General features: G+C 42.9%; 1 protein-coding gene across 1 annotated transcript in view; it reads left to right on the top strand.

Annotated features, from left to right (window-relative positions):
* The window catches only part of ST18 (ST18 C2H2C-type zinc finger transcription factor), a gene marked incomplete at its 3' end in the record, with an annotated part of 104,833 nt that overhangs the window by 53,889 nt on the left and 29,754 nt on the right, over positions 1–21,190 (top strand). The window contains exons 6-11 of the mRNA XM_081258791.1: positions 424–558; positions 2,068–2,158; positions 3,160–3,264; positions 5,216–5,409; positions 7,471–7,682; positions 19,757–20,002. Coding sequence (XP_081114917.1) covers positions 424–558; positions 2,068–2,158; positions 3,160–3,264; positions 5,216–5,409; positions 7,471–7,682; positions 19,757–20,002 — 983 coding nt within the window. The remainder of the gene's footprint in view (positions 1–423; positions 559–2,067; positions 2,159–3,159; positions 3,265–5,215; positions 5,410–7,470; positions 7,683–19,756; positions 20,003–21,190) is intronic.

Raw genomic sequence — 21,190 nt, 5'->3', positions numbered from 1 at the left:
TTTGAATCTGGCTTTTTACAGATTCCTTCAATAGGAGATAGTTTGGGTTTAAATAAATGCTTTCCTTTTTCCTTTTCTTTTCTTTTTTTTTCCCCCTTTTCCAGAGCCTATTCATCCTCTGGTGTAGGGTTGACATTTCATAATGAGGCTCTAACTATGATCTGTGACATGACAACTTAAAACCGTCACTGTGTTTCAACACTCCCTTGCCCTGTGTCAGCCTCTGCTTAGGAATCCAAGAAAATTGAAAACATTCTTTCTGCTTCCGCAGGTCTTAGTTGAGGGTCTTATTCAAGGCGATGTGAGAAGAATGTTTATGATGAGAAGGAGGAACAGAGTGAGAATGTCGTCTGCAAGGCCACCTTGCTGCAGGGGAGGGAGGAGGAGTAACCACGTGTCTCTCTCGATTTAATTCCTCTCTAGATTCACCGAGGCCTGAAAAGAGGGAGACCAAGTGCCCCATCCCCGGGTGCGACGGCACAGGGCACGTGACAGGGCTGTACCCTCACCACCGCAGCCTTTCAGGGTGCCCTCACAAAGTGCGGGTCCCCCTGGAGAGTGAGTACCACCGGCCCTGAAAGAAGGCCACCAAGTGACCCACTTCCTCCTCCAGTTTGGAATCAGAAAGGGAAATACCAAGTTATCTCCCTCTGTGTCAAGACAGTTTCCATCTAGCTGGGTGTTTAAAACAGAGCGTATTAATAGAAAACGTGGGGTATGGTGAGGCCAGTAGATCAGGAGATACTGATATTGAAAACCTAATTTGCTACTCACAGTTCCCAAGAGGAGGGGGCGCCTCAGGCCAGGCAGGGCCCCCGGGGGAAGCACCAGGACCCGCGGCAGGGAGGGATGAACTGTGAGCCAGAGCCTTTCTGAGCTTTCGTGGGAGGGAGCAGAGTGAACTGGCCTCAGGTTGGCCAGCTGGCACTTCCAGTGGGCTCTGGGCCTCGGGCGCTGTCTGTGCTTGTCTGGGACCTGGCCCTGGGGTAGGGCAGGTGGAGAGTGTCCTGAAGTGTGAGCGTCAGAGAGAGGAGAAGGTCGGCTGTGGGCTCCAATTGGTTGGTTTGCATTTGAAAAGTGTTTATTCTCTGGAAGAATTAGGGAGCCCTGGGAGGGGCCATCTCTCCAGGGTCAGCAAGACCCTGATGTCAAAGCATCAGAATACGCAGGAAATAAGGGGCCTGGTTAATGCACTGTGTCACCACGGTCCTCTCTCACCTGCATCCTAAGTGCATCCCCTAAGCTCAGGACGTGCGTCACCACTGTCCCCCACCTCCCATCTGCACGCAGGGACACCTGGTGTCTGAGATGTCACCCAGGATGTCCTGCAGCTGCTGAGGGCCCCGAGTGAGAGCACACCTCGTTGGTCTCTCCACTCACAGCCCCACCGTGAGCGCAGAAACTGGAGGGAAAAGAGATGCCAGGGCTGCTCCTAAGGTTTGAAATACCTACACGTCCCATCCTCCACTTTTGAGCCTGCTTATTGCAACTCCTCTTGGGCCACACAACCCACAGTGACGGGAGTGTCTCAGTGTCACCCTTCTCAAAGGCACGGTCCTGCTCACACAGGTCACCTGAATGTCCACTCAGCCGTGCGCTGTCACCAGCCACCCGTGGCAGTGGGGTGGGGATTGGGCGGCGACCGACAAGGAGCCAAAGTAACAGCTCTTAGGAAACAAAGGAGACTATGTTCACACCGTGGGGGAAAGACAGAGGGAACTGCTTGGCAAATAATGCCCTCCGTCCACTCCCCCAAGGAAAAGCACATCAATGTGAAAGGAAGATTATGAGCTTCTCAGTTTCAGTTAAATATCAGCAGAGAGCTGCTCATTTAAGTCTAGTCTTAAGCATACGTGAAGTTTAGAGAAACTGATTTAAACAGGCTTTGCTGAATTTAATGTTTGAAGTTCTCGAGGACTCATTTACTTCAGCCCGAAGATCTATAGGGAGGGAGCGTGGTGGGTGATGTAACTGAATTCCTTTGAACGCAAAGTTGAGACAGTTTGTTGGTGTGTGATGTATTGATGATAAATTGCTCTTCTCTTTTATGTGCTATTTTGTGCTTAGTTCTTGCCATGCATGAAAATGTGCTCAAGTGCCCCACCCCAGGATGCACAGGACGAGGGCATGTGAACAGCAACCGCAACACGCACAGGAGGTAATTGGGATGAGACTCGAGAGAAACTTTCCACCAAGAAAGCAAGGAACTTGCCGTGTGTTATCAAAATTGCTGGATCAGCATCAAATATGTTAGCACTTGACATAGGTGACAAATATTCTCAATGCGTGCAGAGTGAAAAATAAAAAATACCTCATTATTTACTCCCCTATAAATTTTCATTGAGCAGCCAAGTATGCCAACAAAAAATGTCATATTTGAAGACAGGGGGTAGATACTTAGATAGCGATACACGGAGAGCCTGGTCTCTGCTCTGAACCTCCCCAGCCCCAGAGCTGTTTGACCTTGGAAAGAGTGGCTTAGGGGTTATCTTGAATCCCATCGAATACACATTAAAACGGTACCCGAGAGCTTCAGATTACTGAAGGTAAACATTTCATTTCATTGAGATTTATTTCAATGAGATCACAACTAACTTAAAACCACATATGTGCATTTATATACAAATATATTGCATATATATAAATATTTTTGGTGAAAATGCTTATCGTTTATGTGTTTCATGTATAGATTGTGTGGTCATGAGATACTAGTTGACTCATAAGCATATTGCCAGAAAACTTACATTCTGTGCTCTCCATTTAAACTGAGATATAAAATTAAGTCCCTAACATTTTGCAAAAGACCCTAAGCTATCATAGAATTATTGTGCTAACATCTATAGTTGGACAATTGCAGTTGGATGAGCACATTCTACTTAAAATATCATGAAGTTTCAATAATTTAGTTATTCCTCCCTTACATAAAAGTTTAATTTTAAAAATGACTTTGTTTTTTATCACCTCTGAGATGAGGTTTGGGGACAAACGTTGACACAGTAGTTTGCAAAATCCTTTGGGATCTTTTAGGATGAGAATGGTGCTAAGTGAACTATTAATACAACTTACCATTTGGTGCTTGCCAAGGATGCTGTGAGGTAGGTGCCAGAGCAAATTACATTATCTTTTTAACTCAGATCCGCCTACTTTTTTTTTAAACAGTCTTTCTGGTTGTCCAATTGCTGCAGCTGAAAAGTTGGCAATGTCCCAGGACAAAAGTCAGCTTGATCCTGCCAAAACCGGGCAATGTCCTGAGCAGGGTCACAGGTATGATGCTCCCCTGGGGTTCCCATTACTCCCTGCATGCCGAGCGCCTACACAGAGGGTCCCTCTCCTCCCAGGTGCCAGCTCACCGTGGGCCACCTTCGTTCCAACGCACAGCCACCAGTGTCCACTTGAGAGGCTGGGCCAGCTAATCATGCTGTCACTGAAATGAACTGCTAGACCCTCCAGAAGTTTAACTTGAAATTAATCTGTGCACAGAGGTCACATAATATGGATGAATCTAAAAACTGTAAAGTCTACAATAATATAGATTAATCAAATTCTGTGTCGCTGAGCACAAGCCCTCCCACTAGTCAGGTAGGGGTCCCGTTATGGTTGACGTAACCTTTCCACCTCATAATCCCTCATCACTCAAAATATGTGATGCTATATGGTCGTCCCACTGTTCCAGATATGCGCACAGTTTCTTCGAAACAAAAATTCATTCCAAATTGGTAACTATGGATAAAATACCTCCTGTTGGTCCTAGGTCCTTCACAGTCTCTAGTAGCTTGAAGGACCTTACTTACACCTAAATAATAAACTATGGATGAGGACACAGTATGAGGTGATACACTTATTAATACAAAAATCATATGCATAAGAAAAGTGGTTTGGGGATTACAGCAGATGACCAGATCTTCATTGTTGTTACCGAGACACTGGAATGAAAAACAGTTTTTAGGAACATTTTCAAGATATGGCGTCCCTTCATATTGGCTTCTGTAGGTCTGATTAAAAGACTCAAATTGTCATGACTTTGCCGAGAGTCAAAATCACATGAGTGAGGGACATAAATCAAGCAAAGATCATGAATTACTGAATAACGGGTTAAAAATCTTATAACAAGATTCTTCGTTAGTATTACAGTACTGTATTCTCTAGTTTCTCCCTAAGTAGGTTAGTTACCAAACATAGAAATAGCATTAAGTTTCATTTTGCCCATTTCTTAGAAGTATTATTTTAGACACTTGCAATATTAGGGGTATAAACCAAGTTACATATACAATAACAAATTCAACTAATCCCTCAAATATTTTGATGTAGCAGCTAAAAAGTTTTTTATCTAATCCAAGAAATATCATCAAAACTTTGACATTCTGATGAGTAAGGTATGTTTTGGTGAAAAACAAAAGAAAAATATGTATTTTTGATATTTCTAAATTCTGAAAGTATATTTATTTGTGTTCTTTTAGCATTAGACCACAGCACGACAGCATTTGTGTTTTCCTTGGCCGTCACATTTAGCTTGGATTAAGATAATTCTATTGAAAACTGTGATAGCTGTTATAATACAGTAATTTTTATTCATATTGAAACAATGGCAATTTAATAGATAAAATTTTGAAATACTATTTAAAATATTACTTAAAGCAGCAAAAACATTCAGTCTGAAGGTGAGGAAAAAGATGAGAAGCCTAAGAAGCAATTCACAGTTCAGGAATCCAGTTTCTGGTGCCGACACGGCCCCTGTTAGGCGTCAGGGCCCTGCCAGCTGTGCTGAACAGAATATAATGACGTTTCCTCGCTAGTTCCAATCGTGACTTTTCACTGCTGCTCTGATGAACAGTCCTGAGCAGCAGGAAGTGCACACCTTATCAGTGCCCTAACGATAGTTCCATGGCACTTTTCTCTAAGTGGCTCAGAGTGCTAGCAGACGTCAAATACCTTCTCCTTAAGCATCCCCATGACTGAATGGAGGATGGCACTTTCTCTCTTACTGATGGGAGACTCGGACACACAATGTGCAGCCTCCCCGAGGCCACCCGGGGCCCGAAGTGCCCCCTTCTCCCTCACTCCACCCCATCCCGTGTGAGCACAGCTCTTTTCCCTAGTGCGTGGCTCAGTGGGAAACTCCAGGTGTGACACACCTGACCTGCTTTAACTTCCGATGCTGGGATGCTCACCAATAGTGTCGGCCTATTTCTTTAGAGCTCTGCCCCTCTCTCTTCAGGACAAGCTTGGTGAAGCAAATCGAATTCAATTTCCGATCACAAGCCATCATCTCTCCCAGAGCTACGGTGTCAAAAGAGCAAGAGAAATTTGGAAAAGTACCTTTCGATTATGCCAGTTTCGATGCCCAGGTTTTTGGTAAACATCCCCTTGTACAAACAGGTCAAGGCCGAAAAACACCACCATTTCCTGAATGTAAGCTTCAAACTCTAATACTTATTCTAAAAAACAAATGCATCTTGTGTATGTGCATGTTGGGTGAGGGGCATGTATTTAAATATTTAATATACTATTTACTGCTGGGAGGAGAGAAAATATATTGTACTGTGAAATAAGGCTAACAATAATAAGTTAATCAGTACTACTGATCTTGCATGAAGTTACACTGAGTATGGTAAATAGTGGATTAATTATTCTACAAATATGGTGCCATTTTTGAATCTAAATACAGTAATTCTAAAAAATATAATAGGTAAAAATATGGAAATAGTACTTACATCAGCAAAAGTGTTCAAACTGAAGGTGGGAGAAAAAGTGAAAAGTCTAAGAAGAAACTCACAATTCAGAAATCAAGGTTTTACTGGGAAAAAAAAGAAAACACGTGTGGCTTTGGAGATGTTCATCCACAAATTTAAGAATTAGTGCAGAAACATTTAAAATGTGTCAATTCTCTAATGCTAACACAAAGACACTGTAACACATAAAACTTGGTGTTTTTACTAACAGTTTCTTCAAGTTGTTTAGAGTCCTTGAATATTCTAATGAAGAGGTTAGAAAGTAAATGTTGGGAATAAACCCAGGAATGATTTCTGCCAAGCAAAATAATCCCCCAGTTGGAGCCGTCCATAGACCGTGAACTTTTTACAACGTTGTGCAAATCCCTGGAATCCCTTTGATCTCACACGTAGTCAACCCAGACGTAGTGCTCTTAGGAGCACAGGATGCTTCTCTCTTCTGTGTCGTAGTCACCTTCCGTAAAGAACGTGAATGTCCTATAAAATCTAACAGTGTATAAACAGACTTGAAAGGAGTTTGTCCACCAACAAGGAGTACATTAAACTCCAGAAGATAGTTTACCTGTTCTTACTAAAAACAGGGTACACCTAACATAAGTAACCACTGACAGCCTGTTAGATTCAGGAAAGAAAGTTATATACACAAATATACAGACACAATGTTTTGTATCTATCTGTATAAATATAGATATAGTTCTAGGATATATACACAAAATATACACACATACATACATGTTGAATTCAGGTGAAATTAATTAATGAGTGTTCTATATGCTCACGTAATATGGATTTTGGTTTAAAAATGTAGCACATTCAGTGACATTTTCATATTTTTATAACTACATGAATAACATTTGGTAATGGTTTCAATTATTTCGTGAAAAATAATGATCAAATATTTAAAGTAAACACTACTTATGGTGAAACAGCTATAACTGCCTTTATATTAGCCCACATTAAATGCTGCCTGTGTTTCCTGGTCCCTGAGTGATGTTGACAAATACCCAGAGTGGGGAGGAACACATTAATTCTCTCAGTAACACCTTGGTACCCACAACAGAACATAAAGCAGTGCTCATTCTCGGTAGCACTGAGAATGCTACCTTTCTGCCGCAGTGCCTTTCCGTTCCCCTGGAAGCTCTGTGCATCTCTCACTCACTGCCCTGTACCGAGCATGAAGATGCCAGCTCAGGAAAGCCTCCGCCACCAACTCCATCCCCCTGAGTTGGAGGAAGAAAAACTCATGCTGTTTTAAGCACGAAACAAACCTGCACGTCCAATAGCAAAACAATGCAATTCCATGGCTGAGTAAAAACTGTTATTATGAAAACAAATACGAAAAGTCCGTTTTTCTCCCCTGGGATTACTGGGCCGCACGCATACGCCGTTTGTGGATGTACCGGCCTTAAGCCTGTCTAGTCCCTGATGGGTTTTGCAGCTACCCCCGCTGCCAGCGCACCTGCCCGCCGACATGAGTTCTGGAGTTTTTGTCATAAGACGTGGAAATGCAGAAAAATATTAAGAGAATAGGCATTCTTTCCCCACAATCACATCATTTGATCTGTGAACTTCTGTGAAAACCGCTCTGAATAACCTTCATTTAACGTACCCAGGGAGAATGGAGCATGTTTTAATTTATTCTTCGCGTATTTGCATGCAAGGAAGTTCTGTCTTTAAAACAAATCTATCTAATGACCAAATCCACATACGTGCAATTGCTAATCAAATCTCTCTTCAACAGCGAAGCACTTTTCCAATCCAGGGAAATTTCCTAACCGGCTGCTGAGTGCGGGCGCTCACACACCGAGCCCCGGCCGTGCCAGCTCTCACAGCCACGGTCAGCGCGGCGAAGACACCCACGTAGCGGCAGCTGCTGCCATCCTGAACCTCTCCACCCGCTGCAGGGAAGCTGCAGACATCCTCTCCAACAAACCGCAGAGTCTGCCTGCCAAGGTAGGCCGGCCAAGAGCCCGGAGGGGGGCAGCGACTCACAGCGAGAATCCACTGCCTGCGTGAACCCGGCCACACTCGCCCCCGCCCCTGCAGCACGGCCCCCCTTGTCTCGGGAAGAGAACCTGGGCAGGGATGAGTGTGGTGGGAGGAAGGACCTTGGAGGGAGACAGGGGTGCTTTTGCAGGTTGTGAACCAGAGCTGGGGCCGGGGTGCGGTATGAAGCCGGTTGGGGGCAGCTCCATAGATTCCAAACCTCTTTTTGTGTTGGGGACTCTGGCACACGAGGAAAGAGATTGCCACTAGAATCACACGGAACAACGGGAGCTTTTCACTGCCTTCGAATCAGAGATGGTAGGACGTGTTCCCTTACACAGCCCCTGTAAAACACCGGCAAAATTCATGAAATTTCACTACTGTACATGTGACTGTCGTATAGCGTAAGGTGGTCTGAGTTGCTGTAATTTTCACGAAGGACACATCCTAAAATCTGGATCCGTTAAATCGACAAGACAGGGCCCCGGGGGCGTCTTGAGAACTCAGGGCCCAAATTCAAATCCAAACTCAAATTCTTGGAAGTTTCTGGAGACCCCAGCTTTCTGGAGCTCGCGAAATTAATCACATTTCTCTAATAGCCTCTCCTCGCTGACTAACGCAGAGAAGTAGACATCTGTGTTTATGATGCCTTGAGGAAAACAAAAAGCAGAGATCCTTCATGTCTTGCCTTTTGAGGAGGGGGTTGTGATGCTCCAAAGTAACAAGGACCCTCAGAGGGACCGTGAGCTTCCTGCAGTCAGCAGGGGCCTGTAACTCCTGTCCACGCTAAGGGCTGTTAAAAGAAGTTATTTTCCTAACTAGACAGCTGAAGCCAGCTGGAGGCGGGTGCCCAGGCTCATTTGGAGAAGAGATGTTACCCTTGCTTTCAGTGGAAGATCGCCCAGGTTAAACTCTAACCCAAAACTCGGCAAGCACAGGCTCTAGCTCTCTTTTCCCTTTGAGCTCAGCCCGTCCCCGGTGTGGTCAGCTGCCACCTGTGCCGTGTGCCAGGCCTTCAGGAGAGCAGGGCTCACAGTGCATCGAGCCTTTGACAGAAGAATCAGAATTAGCTTCTGGACAAATCTCAGCCAAGTAAACCCCAGGAAGAGTTGGTGGCCAAAAACCACTCAAAAACAATTTTTAAACAAATGAGCTTCTTAAACAAAGAAAAGCACACTGCCTCAAAAATATAAAGAAAATGCCAAGCTCTCCAAAATCACAGGCAGAAATTATGTACATAAATGAATGATGTAGGGTCCTTTAAAATGTAACTTTGGTTATTTTTAACTTCATTTTTAAAAACCTGAATACATTTCTTCTTTTTAAAGGGATATTCTAATATACAGCTTGTTGGAGAAATACTAAACGATCTTCCTTCTTGGTGCTTTATTCTTTGTCTAGGCTGCCCTACAAGAATAAAAGTGCCGATATTATAATGGTTAAAGCTGCTTAAATTACTTGAGTAAATGGTTGTAGAGTGAAGGCTTTCCATCTGCACAGGTAGATACTTTTTGTTCCTCAGAATTCTGCCTTTAACCTTTATATTCTCCATGTTCTATTGATTGCTGGAGCCAAACAATGAACCAAACAAGGATGAGTAAAATTTGAAAGTATTTTCCCTTATCGATATATGTTCTTCTCTTCTTAAAACACATTTCCGGTCAGAAAAGTGACTGTTAAATCGGCACATTTTGAAAATTCAAACAGCAGACTCGCTGTGTGTATTTGATGCTCCTGCTGGGAGCGCTCTGTGCGCCGGGGTTGCTCTGTGAAGCTGATACGCCTGTCCCGGGCGACAGGAACCCCCTGCACGTCTCAGCCTCCAAACTGCCAACCAAGCCCTAACTGCAAAGCCAAACCACTGATGATAAGGGTGGAAGAGACAGTGCACCAGTCGGCTTTTAGGAAGAGTTTGTGATGCTGGCAGTTTTAAGAACCTTTTTCCCACGAAAATTGTCTTGTTTGACATCGTGGTTGTTAAAATAGGATCACTGTGGCACCCTAAACTGTCACCTGGTACAGAATCCTTCTTCCAGGCCTGCATTTGCACACAACTGTAACAGTTTGCAGAATTCTATCCTGGTTGGATCCTATTTTCTGAATATAAAAGAGAACCTCATAAATTCCTGAAACCACAAAAGGTAATTATTGTAACCAAAAAAAAACAAAATGAGAAAAAGCCAAAGTAATTAACCCTGAAAAATGGGCTCTGATCAAACTGCCCAGTGACAGCCATTTTTTTTTTTAATAGATCTTTACTGGAGTATAACTGCTTCACAATACCGTGTTAGTTTCTGTTGCACAACAAAGCGAATTGGCCATATGCATACACATGTCCGCATATCCCCTCCCTCTTGAGCCTCCCTCCCACCCTCCCTGTCCCACCCCTCTAGGTCATCACAAAGCACTGAGCTGATCTCCCTGTGCTTTGCTGCTGCTGCCCACCAGCCAACAGTTTTACATTCGGTCGTGTGTGTATGGCGATGCTGCTCTCACTTTGCCCCAGCTTCCCCCTCCCACCCCACATCCTCAAGTCCATTCTCTACGTCTACCTCTTTATTCCTGCCCTGCAGCTAGGTTCATCAGAACCTTTTTTTTTTTAGATTCCATATATACATGTTAGCATACGGTATTTGCTTTTCTCTTTCTGACTTACTTCACTCTGTATGACAGACTCTAGGTCCATCCACCTCACTACAAATAACTCAATCTCATTTCTTTTTATGGCTGAGTAATATTCCATTGTATATATGTGCCACATCTTCTTTATCCATTCATCTGTCGATGGACATTTAGGTTGGTTCCATGTCCTGGCTATTGTAAATAGTGCTGCAGTAAACATTGTGGTACATGTCTCTTTGTGAATTATGGTTTTCTCAGGGTATATGCCCAGTAGTGGGATTGCTGGGTCATATGGTAGTTCTATTTTTAGTTCTTTAAGGAACCTCCGTACTGTTTTCCATAGTGGTTGTATCAATTTACATTCCCACCAGTGGTGCAGGAGCGTTCCCTTTTCACCACACCCTTTCCAGCATATATTGTTTCTAGCTTTTTTGATAATGGCCATTCTGACCGACGTGAGGTGATACCTCATAGTGGTTTTGATTTGCATTTCTCTAATAATTAGTGATGTTGAGCATCTTTTCATGTGCCTCTTGGCCATCTGTATGTCTTCCTTGGTGAAATGTCTATTTAGATCTTCCACCCATTTTTTAACTGCATTGTTTGTTTTTTTGATATTGAGCTCCATGAGCAGTTTGTATATTTTGGAGATGAATCCTTTGTCTGTTGTTTCATTTGCAAATATTTTCTCCCATTCTGAGGATTGTGTTTTTGTCTTGTTTATGGTTTCCTTTGCTGTGCAAAAGCTTTTAAGTTTAATTAAGTCCCATTTGTTTATTTTTGGTTTTATTTCTGTTACTCTAGGAGGTGGGTCAAAAAAGATCTTGCTGTGGTTTATGTCAAAGAGTGTTTTTCCTATGTTTTCCTCTAAAAGTTTTATAAGTGTCTGGCCTTACATTTGAGTCTTTCATCCATTTTGAGTTTATTTTTGTGTATGGTATTAGGGAGTGTTCTAATTTCATTCTTTTACATGTAGCTGTCCAGTTTTCCCAGCACCACTTATTAAAGAGGCTGTCTTCTCTCCATTGTATATTCTTGCCTCCTTTATCAGAAATAAGTTGACCATATGTGCATGGGTTTATCTCTGGGCTTTCTGTCTTGTTCTGTTGATCTATATTTCTGTTTTTGTGCCAGTACCATACTGTCTTGATTACTGTAGCTTTGTGGTATAGTTTGGAGTTGGGGAGCCTGATTCCTCCAACTCCATTTTTCTTTCTCAAGATTTCTTTGGCTATTTTGGGTCTTTTGTGTTTCTGTACGAATTGTAAGATCTTTTGTTCTAATTCTGTGAAGAATGCCATTGGTAGTTTGATAGGGATTGCATTGAATCTGTAGATTGCTTTGGGTAGTATAGTATTTTCACAATATTGATTCTTCCAATCCAAGAACATGGTATATTTCTCCATTTGTTTATGTCATCTTTGATCTCTTTCATCAGTGTTTTGTGGTTTTCTGAGTACAAGTCTTTCACCTCCTTAGGCAGGTTTATTCCTAGGTATATTATTCTCTTTGTTGCAGTGGTAAATGGGAGTGTTTCCTTAATTTCTCTTCCTGATTTTTTGTTGTTGGTGTATAGGAATGCCAGAGATTTCTGTGCATTAATTTTGTACCCTGCAACCTTACCAAATTCATTGATTAGTTCTAGTAGTTTTCAGGTGACATCTTTAGGATTTTCTGTGTATAGTATCATGTCATCAGCAAACAGTGACAGTTTTACTTCTTTTCCAATTTGTATTCCTTTTATTTCTTTTTCTTCACTGATTGCTGTGGCTAGGACTTCCAAAACTATGTTGAATAAGAGTGGTGAGAGTGGACATCCTTGTCTTGTTCCTGACCCTAGTGGAAATACTTTCAGTTTTTCACCATTGAGTATGATGCTTGCTGTGAGTTTGTCATATATGGCCTTTATTATGTTGAGGTAGGTTCCCTCTATGCCCATTTTCTGGAGAGTTTTTATCATAAATTGGTGTTGAATTTTGTCAGAAGCTTTTTCTGCATCTATTGAGATGATCATATGGTTTTTATTCCTTAATGTGTTAATGTGGTGTATCACATTGAATGATTTGCATATATTGAAGAATCTTTGCATCCCTGGGATAAATCCCACTTGATCATGGTGTATGATCCTTTTAATGTTCTGTAGGATTCTGTTTGCTAGTATTTTGTTCAGGATTTTTGCATTTCTGTTCATCAGTGATATTGGTCTATAATTTTCTTTTTTTGTGATATCTTTTTCTGGTTTGGGTATCAGGGTGATGGTGGCTTCGTAGAATGAATTTGGGAGTGTTTCTCCCTCTGCAATCTTTTGCAAGAGTTTGGGAAGGATCGGTGTTAGCTCTTCTCTAAATGTTTGATAGAATTAGCCTGTGAAGCCATGTGACAGCCATTTCTATTGTCTGTGTGGCCCTCTGCTCTGTGCCCTATGCTTAATGTAGGATTCATTGTAAACAATCTTTCCCTCCACATTGAATACTAGCCTGATTCTCTCTCCACCAGGATTTGGTGTTGCCTCCATGGCAGGCTGTTAGTACGTTTGTTTTTTCTAGCCAAAATCCATAGATGTCTTGAGTTCCTAGCTTAGAAAGAAGGATACACAGGTTTTCCCTACTCTTGACTTCTATAGCAGAGCATAGAAGCATTTTCGATGTACCACAGATATTCTGGCAGATGGACTCAGCTGTCCCACCTGAAAGGTCTGTAGGTGCTGGACTGCCCAAGTCACAGATTAGAGTCCCTCAGAGACCCTGCCTTCAAGGAGCTTATGGTAAGAGAAGGACAAAAGAAGTGGTCATTTCAGGTGGAGAACTGGGTCTTCAGAGCTGATATTCCTGAGCTTCAGGGGAGGCATGGGTGGCTTGTAGGGAATTTGATCAGAATTTGGACAAGGGATTTATTTTCTTTCTGCCTCCATGTCCTTCCCTTTACCCGATGAGCTTCTCTGAAGTTGCTTAAAGAGCCCAAGAGGAGAACAAATTACAGGTCATGTGCAGGAGCATGACCTTGTCAAAATCAAGCCAGAGGACACTAATCTTGATATTGCCTTCATTGACTGGTCAGAGCTAATACAGATTGGTTTTCATGCTGTGTGCAGACTCACAGCTGACTCCAGGTTTATTGGGAGACCTGAATCCGTGATTTTCAAAATCCCGACTCTTTTGGAAGATAAGGGGGTGAAGGCAGACTTCAAAGATGCAAGAGAACATCTTCTAAAGACAGTGAAGGACGGTAGGCACGTTCCAAAGTGTTCTCCTCCTTCCAGAATTTCTCAGCCTGAGCATCTGCCCACCCAATGCTAAAACGCCTCCTTCACGGCTTCTCCCCAGCACTGAGCTGAGATGCCAGGGCTAACACTGCCCATCGCTGCTCAAGCTTGAGTCCACCACATCCTGAATTAGATCTTAGAAGGAATTGTTTATTTGTTAAAATCCAGTCCAGCACATACCCAGCAGGTCTACGCCACCTAAATCACTTGTGCATGTTTTAAGTATCTCTTTGAGGAATCGAGTCAGGAGGAAAAGTTAGTAATAGCGATCCTTAATGGAGATTGTCATGGTTACGGGTACTTTTGTCTGAAGGATGAACCCCATCTTAATGCTAGCACCGTCCTTGGTGCTGAGATTTGTGTAATGTCCTTTACTTCTATTTGGAATTAATGTGAGTTTGCAAAACTCACATGCACCACAGCTTCAATCAGTCCCCTTTTAGTCTGGAGACAGGTGCTCCCGAGATGAGGGCAGGGCTGAGTAGAAGCGGGCGGCAGGAGAAGCGAGCGGCGGGGGTTTGCCACGTTCCCTAAGACCCGAGCTCCATCCTCCTCCTTCCCCATCTTTCTCCTCCTCTTCCTCCCCTCAGCAGAGGTAGGAATAGGCACACAGTCTATCTTTATCCCGATCGCTGCCGCTTGCCAAGCGCTGTGTTGTTTGTTTTGGTGTTTTCCCCACCTGTTTAGACAAAGTGGCATATGCACAGTGTGCCTTGAAAGAAAACAAAAAATTGACACTTGCTTGAAATGTTTAAAGTTCAAAGTCTGTTTTGTGCTTGAACAAGGCCTAGACACAGCAGGATATCACATCGCCATTCCTGCTGCCTGCTCTCAGAAATAGCCTGGCGGCTCTGGGTGCGGTTAGAATCCAAAAGCAGCCTTTTGCAGTAACTTTAACATGAAGTCAGAGGATGCTATAGAATGTGAGTGAAATGTCCTGAGGGACCTAGTTGGGATCTCAAGCAACCAGCTGGCATGTATGGGGAAACTACCTCTTTTTCTCAGTGTAGAACAGCATAGGGAGGTCTCTTCGGGTCCAAAAACCTAATCAAATTATTCTTATTATCAGTTGTTTATTGAACACCTACTATGTGCCAGGCACTGTAAATAAGAACTCTGCCCATAATAATCCTTTTTAATCCTTCTAGAAACTCTGTAAAGCAGATACGATTATCCCATTTTGCAGGTGAAGAAAAGTAGTGTGGAGATACTAAATAACTGCTTCCGAGTGGCACAGCTATAGCCATTGGAGCAAAACTTTGAATCCACACGCATCTAACTTTTGACCTTCCTGAAGAGTTTATCATTCCCTGGTGTACAGACTGCTGGCCCACCAAGGGTTTTCACCGTGATTCCAAGTGCCAGACAAAGACTTGGGGGAAATGGTTACGAATTGAACTTAAATTTTATACCTTATATCAGCCACTTGATTCTCTGAATACCATCACTGGATTTATATTGAGTACATTTCACAAGTCTATACTCTTAATAGTTGTTGGTTTTTTTTGTTTTTGTTTTTGTTGTTTTTTTTTTTGCGTTACGCGGGCCTCTCACTGTTGTGGCCTCTCTCCCTGCGGAGCACAGGCTCCGGACGCACAGGCTCAGCGGCCATGGCTCACGGGCCCAGCCGCTCCACGGCATGTGGGATCTTCCCGGACCGGGGCATGAACCCGTGTCCCCTGCATCGGCAGGCAGACTCTCAACCACTGCGCCACCAGGGAAGCCCACTCTTAATAGTTTTAATATTCGATTGCTGTTTAGTAAGAATAAGATGTTTTCAGTTCATTGATTTATTTTACTTTATTTTATTTATTTATTTTATATTTTTGTGGCATGCGGGATCTTAGTTCCCGGACCAGGGATCGAACCCACACCCCTGAAGTGGAAGCGCAGAGTCTTAATCACTGGACCGCCACGGAAGTCTTGCATTTGTTTATTGTTAATACCCTGCCTACTTATTTTTTTTTTTGAGGATAGGCAAGATGATTTTTTAATATTAATTTAATTTTTATTTTATATTAGAGTATAGTTGATTTACAATGTTGTGTTAGTTTACAGTGTACAGCAAAGTGATTCAGTTGTACATACGCATATACCCATTCTTTTTCAGATTCTTTTCCCATATAGGTTATTACAGATTATTGAGTAGAGTGCCCTGTGCTATAAATAGCACAGGATAAATTAGGAGTTTGGGATTAACGTATACACACTACTATATATAAAACAGATAATCAACAAGGACCTTCTGTATAGCACAGAGAACTCTACTCAATACCCTGCCTGCTTTGAAAACATTTCAGAGGACTTTCAGTACCAAAAAGATACTCCCCCAAACAAACTCCTTGAAGCACGAACAGAAGAGCAGAAGTGGCAAGTTGGAAGCAGAAACCAGGCTGTGGGGCACCTGTCTTTGCATGTCCTCTTAGCCCAGTCACAAAGGCAAGGTGGTGGTGACCTCTCTCGTATTAACAGAAAACCTGCCATATAACTATCTTATATCTATCTATCTGCCAAACGCTATCTTATCCTAGTAATGTCTTGAAAGTTAATGCTTTTCATAATCAGAACATTTAAGCTAAAATTACAATTTTGCTTTTTTTCACTTCATCACCATCTTTGAATGTAAGATCATTTTTAATTGTTGAAACAACGTAATATCATCATTTGCCCGGAAAATATTGGAGGAAAACAGCCATCGGCCTATCCTCTAACTACAAATGCAAGAATTTCTGTGTTTTCCCATTTGCTCTTCTTCAGAAAATGAATTTCTCCCCATTTTCCCTAGCTGTACAATAACCAGCATGCCAGGCTGTCTCCTGCTTTCAGTGACATAAGTCTTTTCCCTGTTGCAACAAACTTCTCATAATTATCATTTGACTGAGCACATAACATGCCATGTTTTTAAATTTACTTATTTTTATTTTTATTTATTTTTGTCTGCGTTGGGTCTTTGTTGCTGCGCACGGACTTTCTCTAGTTGCGGCGAGTGGGGGCTACTCTTCATTGCGGTGCGTGGGCTTCTCATTGCAGTGGCTTCCCTTGTTGCTGAGCATGAGCTCTAGGCGCGCGGGCTTCAGTAGTTGTGGCACATGGGCTCAGTAGTTGTGGCTCACGGGCTCAGTAGTTGTGGCACGTGGGCTCAGTAGTTGTGGCTCACAGGCTCTAGAGCACAGGCTCAGTAGTTGTGGCGCACGGGCTTAGTTGCTCCATGGCATGTGGGATCTTCCCGGACCAGGGCTCAAACCCATGTCCCCTGCATTGACAGGCGGATTCTTAACCCCTGCGCCGCCAGGGAAGCCCTTTTTAAAAATTTATTTATTTTTATTTTTATTTTGTTTTATTTTTGTAACGTGCCATTTAATAGATGCAGCGCAGTATCGTTTCTCTGTTGGCAGACATCTGAGTCACTTCTTATTTTATAGAACAGATAAGACTTATAATGAAAAATTATCTCAACTTTCAGCTGAATAATAATTTGTAATTGTATAATTTATATATAAATTATATAACTTAAAATAATAATTTATAGTCTATTTCACTAAAAATGTCCTATATGCACAAAATAAGCTCCTTGAAGTCAGGGACGCTGTACGTTTCAGTTTTCTTTTCCCCGTAAATATAGTGGCTTGAAAATATTATGTGCTTTCTCAGTCATTTCATGAATAAAGACATCTGTATTATTACAGGTAGCATCTGTAACTCAAAAGTAGCTGAAATAGATGGTCACTGATGTCGCTCCTAAGTTGGAAAGTGTATGAGTAGTGTTAGACCAGCCTCAAAAAGCTTAAAATTCAAATAATGAAAACGAGGGTCTAAAACAGCCCTTGAAGAAATGAGCGTATTAGGCGTCGGGCGGGGGGTCCATGTCAGGGTGGAGCCGTTCCTTCCCCTCCTGCCGCCCCTCCCACCCTGTCCTCCTTGTCCTGCCGTTTGGAATTTCAAGCACAGAGAGAAGTGATGTCTGTTGATACTGCTCTGAATAAAATCCATGCAGTAAACGTGTGATCCACCCATCCACGGGCAGAAAGGGGCCCTTCCCTGGCGCTGTGTGTAATTTTGAATGCATCTGTGAGCTCACTTAAAGCCCATCTGTACCCACATGGCCCCCTGCTCCCCCCAGCCCGGTCAGGTGCTCAGAGCAGCCTGCTGGGACACGAGGTGCAGAAAAGCACCTCTTTTAAACATTAGGAGTGATTTTTTTTTCAATCAGCCCATGATTACTCAAGATGTAGGACCATCAAAACTCTGAGAATCTCCGATTTTTTAATGTACTCAAGGGAAGTTTCTTTTCCTGTAAAAGCTAACATATATATTAGTGTTGTCTTGGAATAGTTGGTGTTTTTTCAGCAAGCTCGAATCTGCACTATTTATGGGGTTTGCTCTATAAAACACTGCAGCCCAGTCACGTGACTCCTGTTTCCTAAGCCATCTGTCACAGAGGTCTGGAATTTTATGTGAATGTTGGTTGTGCAGCCTTAACCCAAGTTTTTTTTTTTTTTATGAAAAATGTCAGCAGCTACAATATTTAGCATTTTACTTTACATTGGCCATTAAACTTGATAGCTATAGCTCTGTTTCTTTGCTATAGTTACGTATCAGCTTTGAAGCCAAAAATTGCTTTGATGTACTCCTGGCAGAATACATTGTATCATGGAGAGAGCACGTAGCACTGATATGGTTAATATCTTGGATTTTTGTAACTAAGGTTTATTAATGCTGGTATAAAAACGTATTTGATATTATACAGATGGCATAAGATGTGGTGGTTACTAAGTTATTATCCCGGATAAGCTGTACTGTGAAATTCAGGGCTTAAAACTATCACAGGAGATTAAACTATTTACTGAAAAGGACAGAAAGATATGACCAAACATCTTAGTACAAATATATTCGAAGTGTATTTACCTCCCACAAATATAATAGAGCATTTCTACCTCACAGGCTGAGAGACTGAGAATAGGAACTTTGCAGGTCAAACAAGCAAACAGAAGAGATGCTTTTATTTTTTAACTCAGGCGGCCGCTACGGTGGATCACATCTCAGGGGGGACTGCTGGGGAGGGGGTAAGGGTGCAGTGTAAATGGGGAGTTAAAATAAACCCCTGGGAAGTAACCGTTAGGGATCTTAGGAGCATATTCAGAGAAGACTTCTGCTTTGCCAGCCAAAAGGAAAAGAGAAGAGACATTGTCCAGAAGCTAATTGTGAATTGATGGATGACAGTGACAATGCCGCTCAGGTATTCATTTGACCCACTTGCGAGGGTGACGCCTTCTGGGAGTTACTGCCTGGCGGTGTTCACGATTCAGGACCATGCACGCCATCCTCGGGCACATGAGTTGTGGAAGGTCCAGGGCACATGGGGACTTTGTTGGCACTTGAACCTTAAAAAGAAAACGAAGCTTAGCCAAAGGTCTCCTGAAGAGAAACGCCGTGAGGTAGAATTAAAGTCTCATACTGAGTATCTGGAAAAGAATCACCTCTATTCTGGAGTTTTCACTGTAGAACTTACCCCCTGCTGCCCGCCCCGTCCTGTCATGTGACACCTGGTACCTCCACTCCAGGCCCCCAGGGGAACTTTGGTTTACACTGCCCGCCTCGCCCAACACGCCCGCCACGAGTTAACCAAGCTTTTCTGGCGCAAGGCACCCAGGGTAAAATGTCACTTTCGTACTAATCTAATATAGTTCTCATATTTCCCTGTAAAAAGTCTCTTCCAGCTGGTTATTTGTGCACGTTTTTCACGTTAGATTAATATTGTGATGGGGGAAGAATATTGTGCCTCTTTATAAACTCAAGTGTTAATGCTTCAAACGATGAATTGGGAGTGATAATTCTGCAACGAGAAAGGAAGGTTTAAAGCTAAACTTGGGGGGAAAAAAAGATAAAACAGGTTTAGCCAGTACATTTAGTATTTGGACCATCTTATTTATATTAGGCTTACTTTGTTTAAACCCAGAAACACAAAGCTCACTAATGGGGCTGCTCTGAAAAGTCTGCCTAAGAATTGAACATTAACCAAAGCAAATCAGAAAGCTAGATTTAAAATCAGATATACTTACATAAAAGCTTGCATTTAAAATGATCCCTTAAAAGCCCACATGGCTAGGCTACCACTGCAAACTGCTTAAATGTTTTTCTGTTTCCTATTGTATACCAGGGAGCCGAGATAGAAGTGGATGAAAATGGCACATTGGACTTAAGCATGAAAAAAAACCGAATCCTGGACAAAGCTGCACCCCTAACTTCCACTAACCCTTCGGTTCCAACTGCTTCCTCTTCCCCATTCAAAACCAGCAGCCTGTTGGTCAATGCTGCCTTCTACCAGGCCCTCTGTGATCACGAGGGCTGGAACACGCCTATCAACTATAGCAAAGCTCATGGGAAGACAGAGGAGGAGAAAGAGGTATTGTTTCAATGTGGCCGATAAGCTTGAGACGGAGCGTGATCGGAGGGTGTGGTCAGCTTTTTCCTCCTGGATTAATTCTCACAATCCTGTGTAGATAATACATAATTCTGTACCTTGTTTTTGATTTTGGTAAAATGATGGTTTTAGATTTCAAGAGGAATTTATAAATGAATCCAACGTTTCCCATCCCTTGCCTAAAACAATATGTCATTAGGGTGCGTTGTACCCGCATTACGGCTGAGTAGTGTGTGCTGCGTGAGAGGTGACGTCATCTCTCCCTCGGAGACGGCAGCCTGTGAGGGGCAGCGTGTCACTCGACACCAAGCCACCAGCCTCCGTGTGCTGTGCACCGGATGCCAGAACACGAGAACGAATCGGGGGCAAGGACGCATCTCGTCAAATTCCCTTCAGTGGTTTCGTGGAGGGATGGTGTTGGCATCCCTATGTGCAGAGCCGTGGTCTGGGGACTGATCGTGGATGTGGAATGTCTCAGCCATGGCAACTCCAGAGTTGTGGGCTGGGTTATCCTTGGAGGTGGCTTCACCCCTGGAAGCCAGACATTGTGGCCGTGCAGGAATTCATCAGCCCACATCTCACAGTTGGAGGGCCCTGGCTGGGTCTGATGAGCCTTGACTCAGTGTCATTCAAAAGAGTTCATGGCCACGCCCTCCACTGGTTAGACTCAGTGCCATTGCAGATGTGACCCCGGCTTTACTGTAGGTGATTCTGTTTGTCAGGGAAGTGGTTGGTACTTGCCAGTTGGCATGTTTAAAGAACTGAAATAGACATTTGAAAGTGTGCATCATCACCTTTTTCAGTTGTGTGAAGCTCAGAGACTTTGGTGGAAGACTAATTTGATTTAGCATATGCTTTACTTTTTATTGAAGTATAGTTGATTTTCAATATCATGTAAGTTTCAGGTAGAGCACAGCGATTCAGTTATACATATGTGTGTGTGTGTGTGTGTGTGTGTATTCTTTTTCAGATTCTTTTCCCTTATAGGTTATTATGTAATATCGAGTATAGTTCCTTGTGTGATTTTAGCATCTCCTTTAACATCTCAGGGCATGAGTCAATGTCAATGGCAGTGACGACAAGACTGGGCTGTTTCCTGTTCCCTTCTTTCCTTCCCTCCCATCCTCCCCACACACACTTTCACTGTGATCCCCACGTCCAGGCAGTAAG

This window comes from Mesoplodon bidens, assembly GCF_964165515.1.
Source record: "Mesoplodon bidens genome assembly, chromosome: 16".
Lineage (NCBI taxonomy): Eukaryota > Metazoa > Chordata > Mammalia > Artiodactyla > Ziphiidae > Mesoplodon > Mesoplodon bidens.
This window is presented reverse-complemented; position numbering and strand designations above follow the sequence as displayed.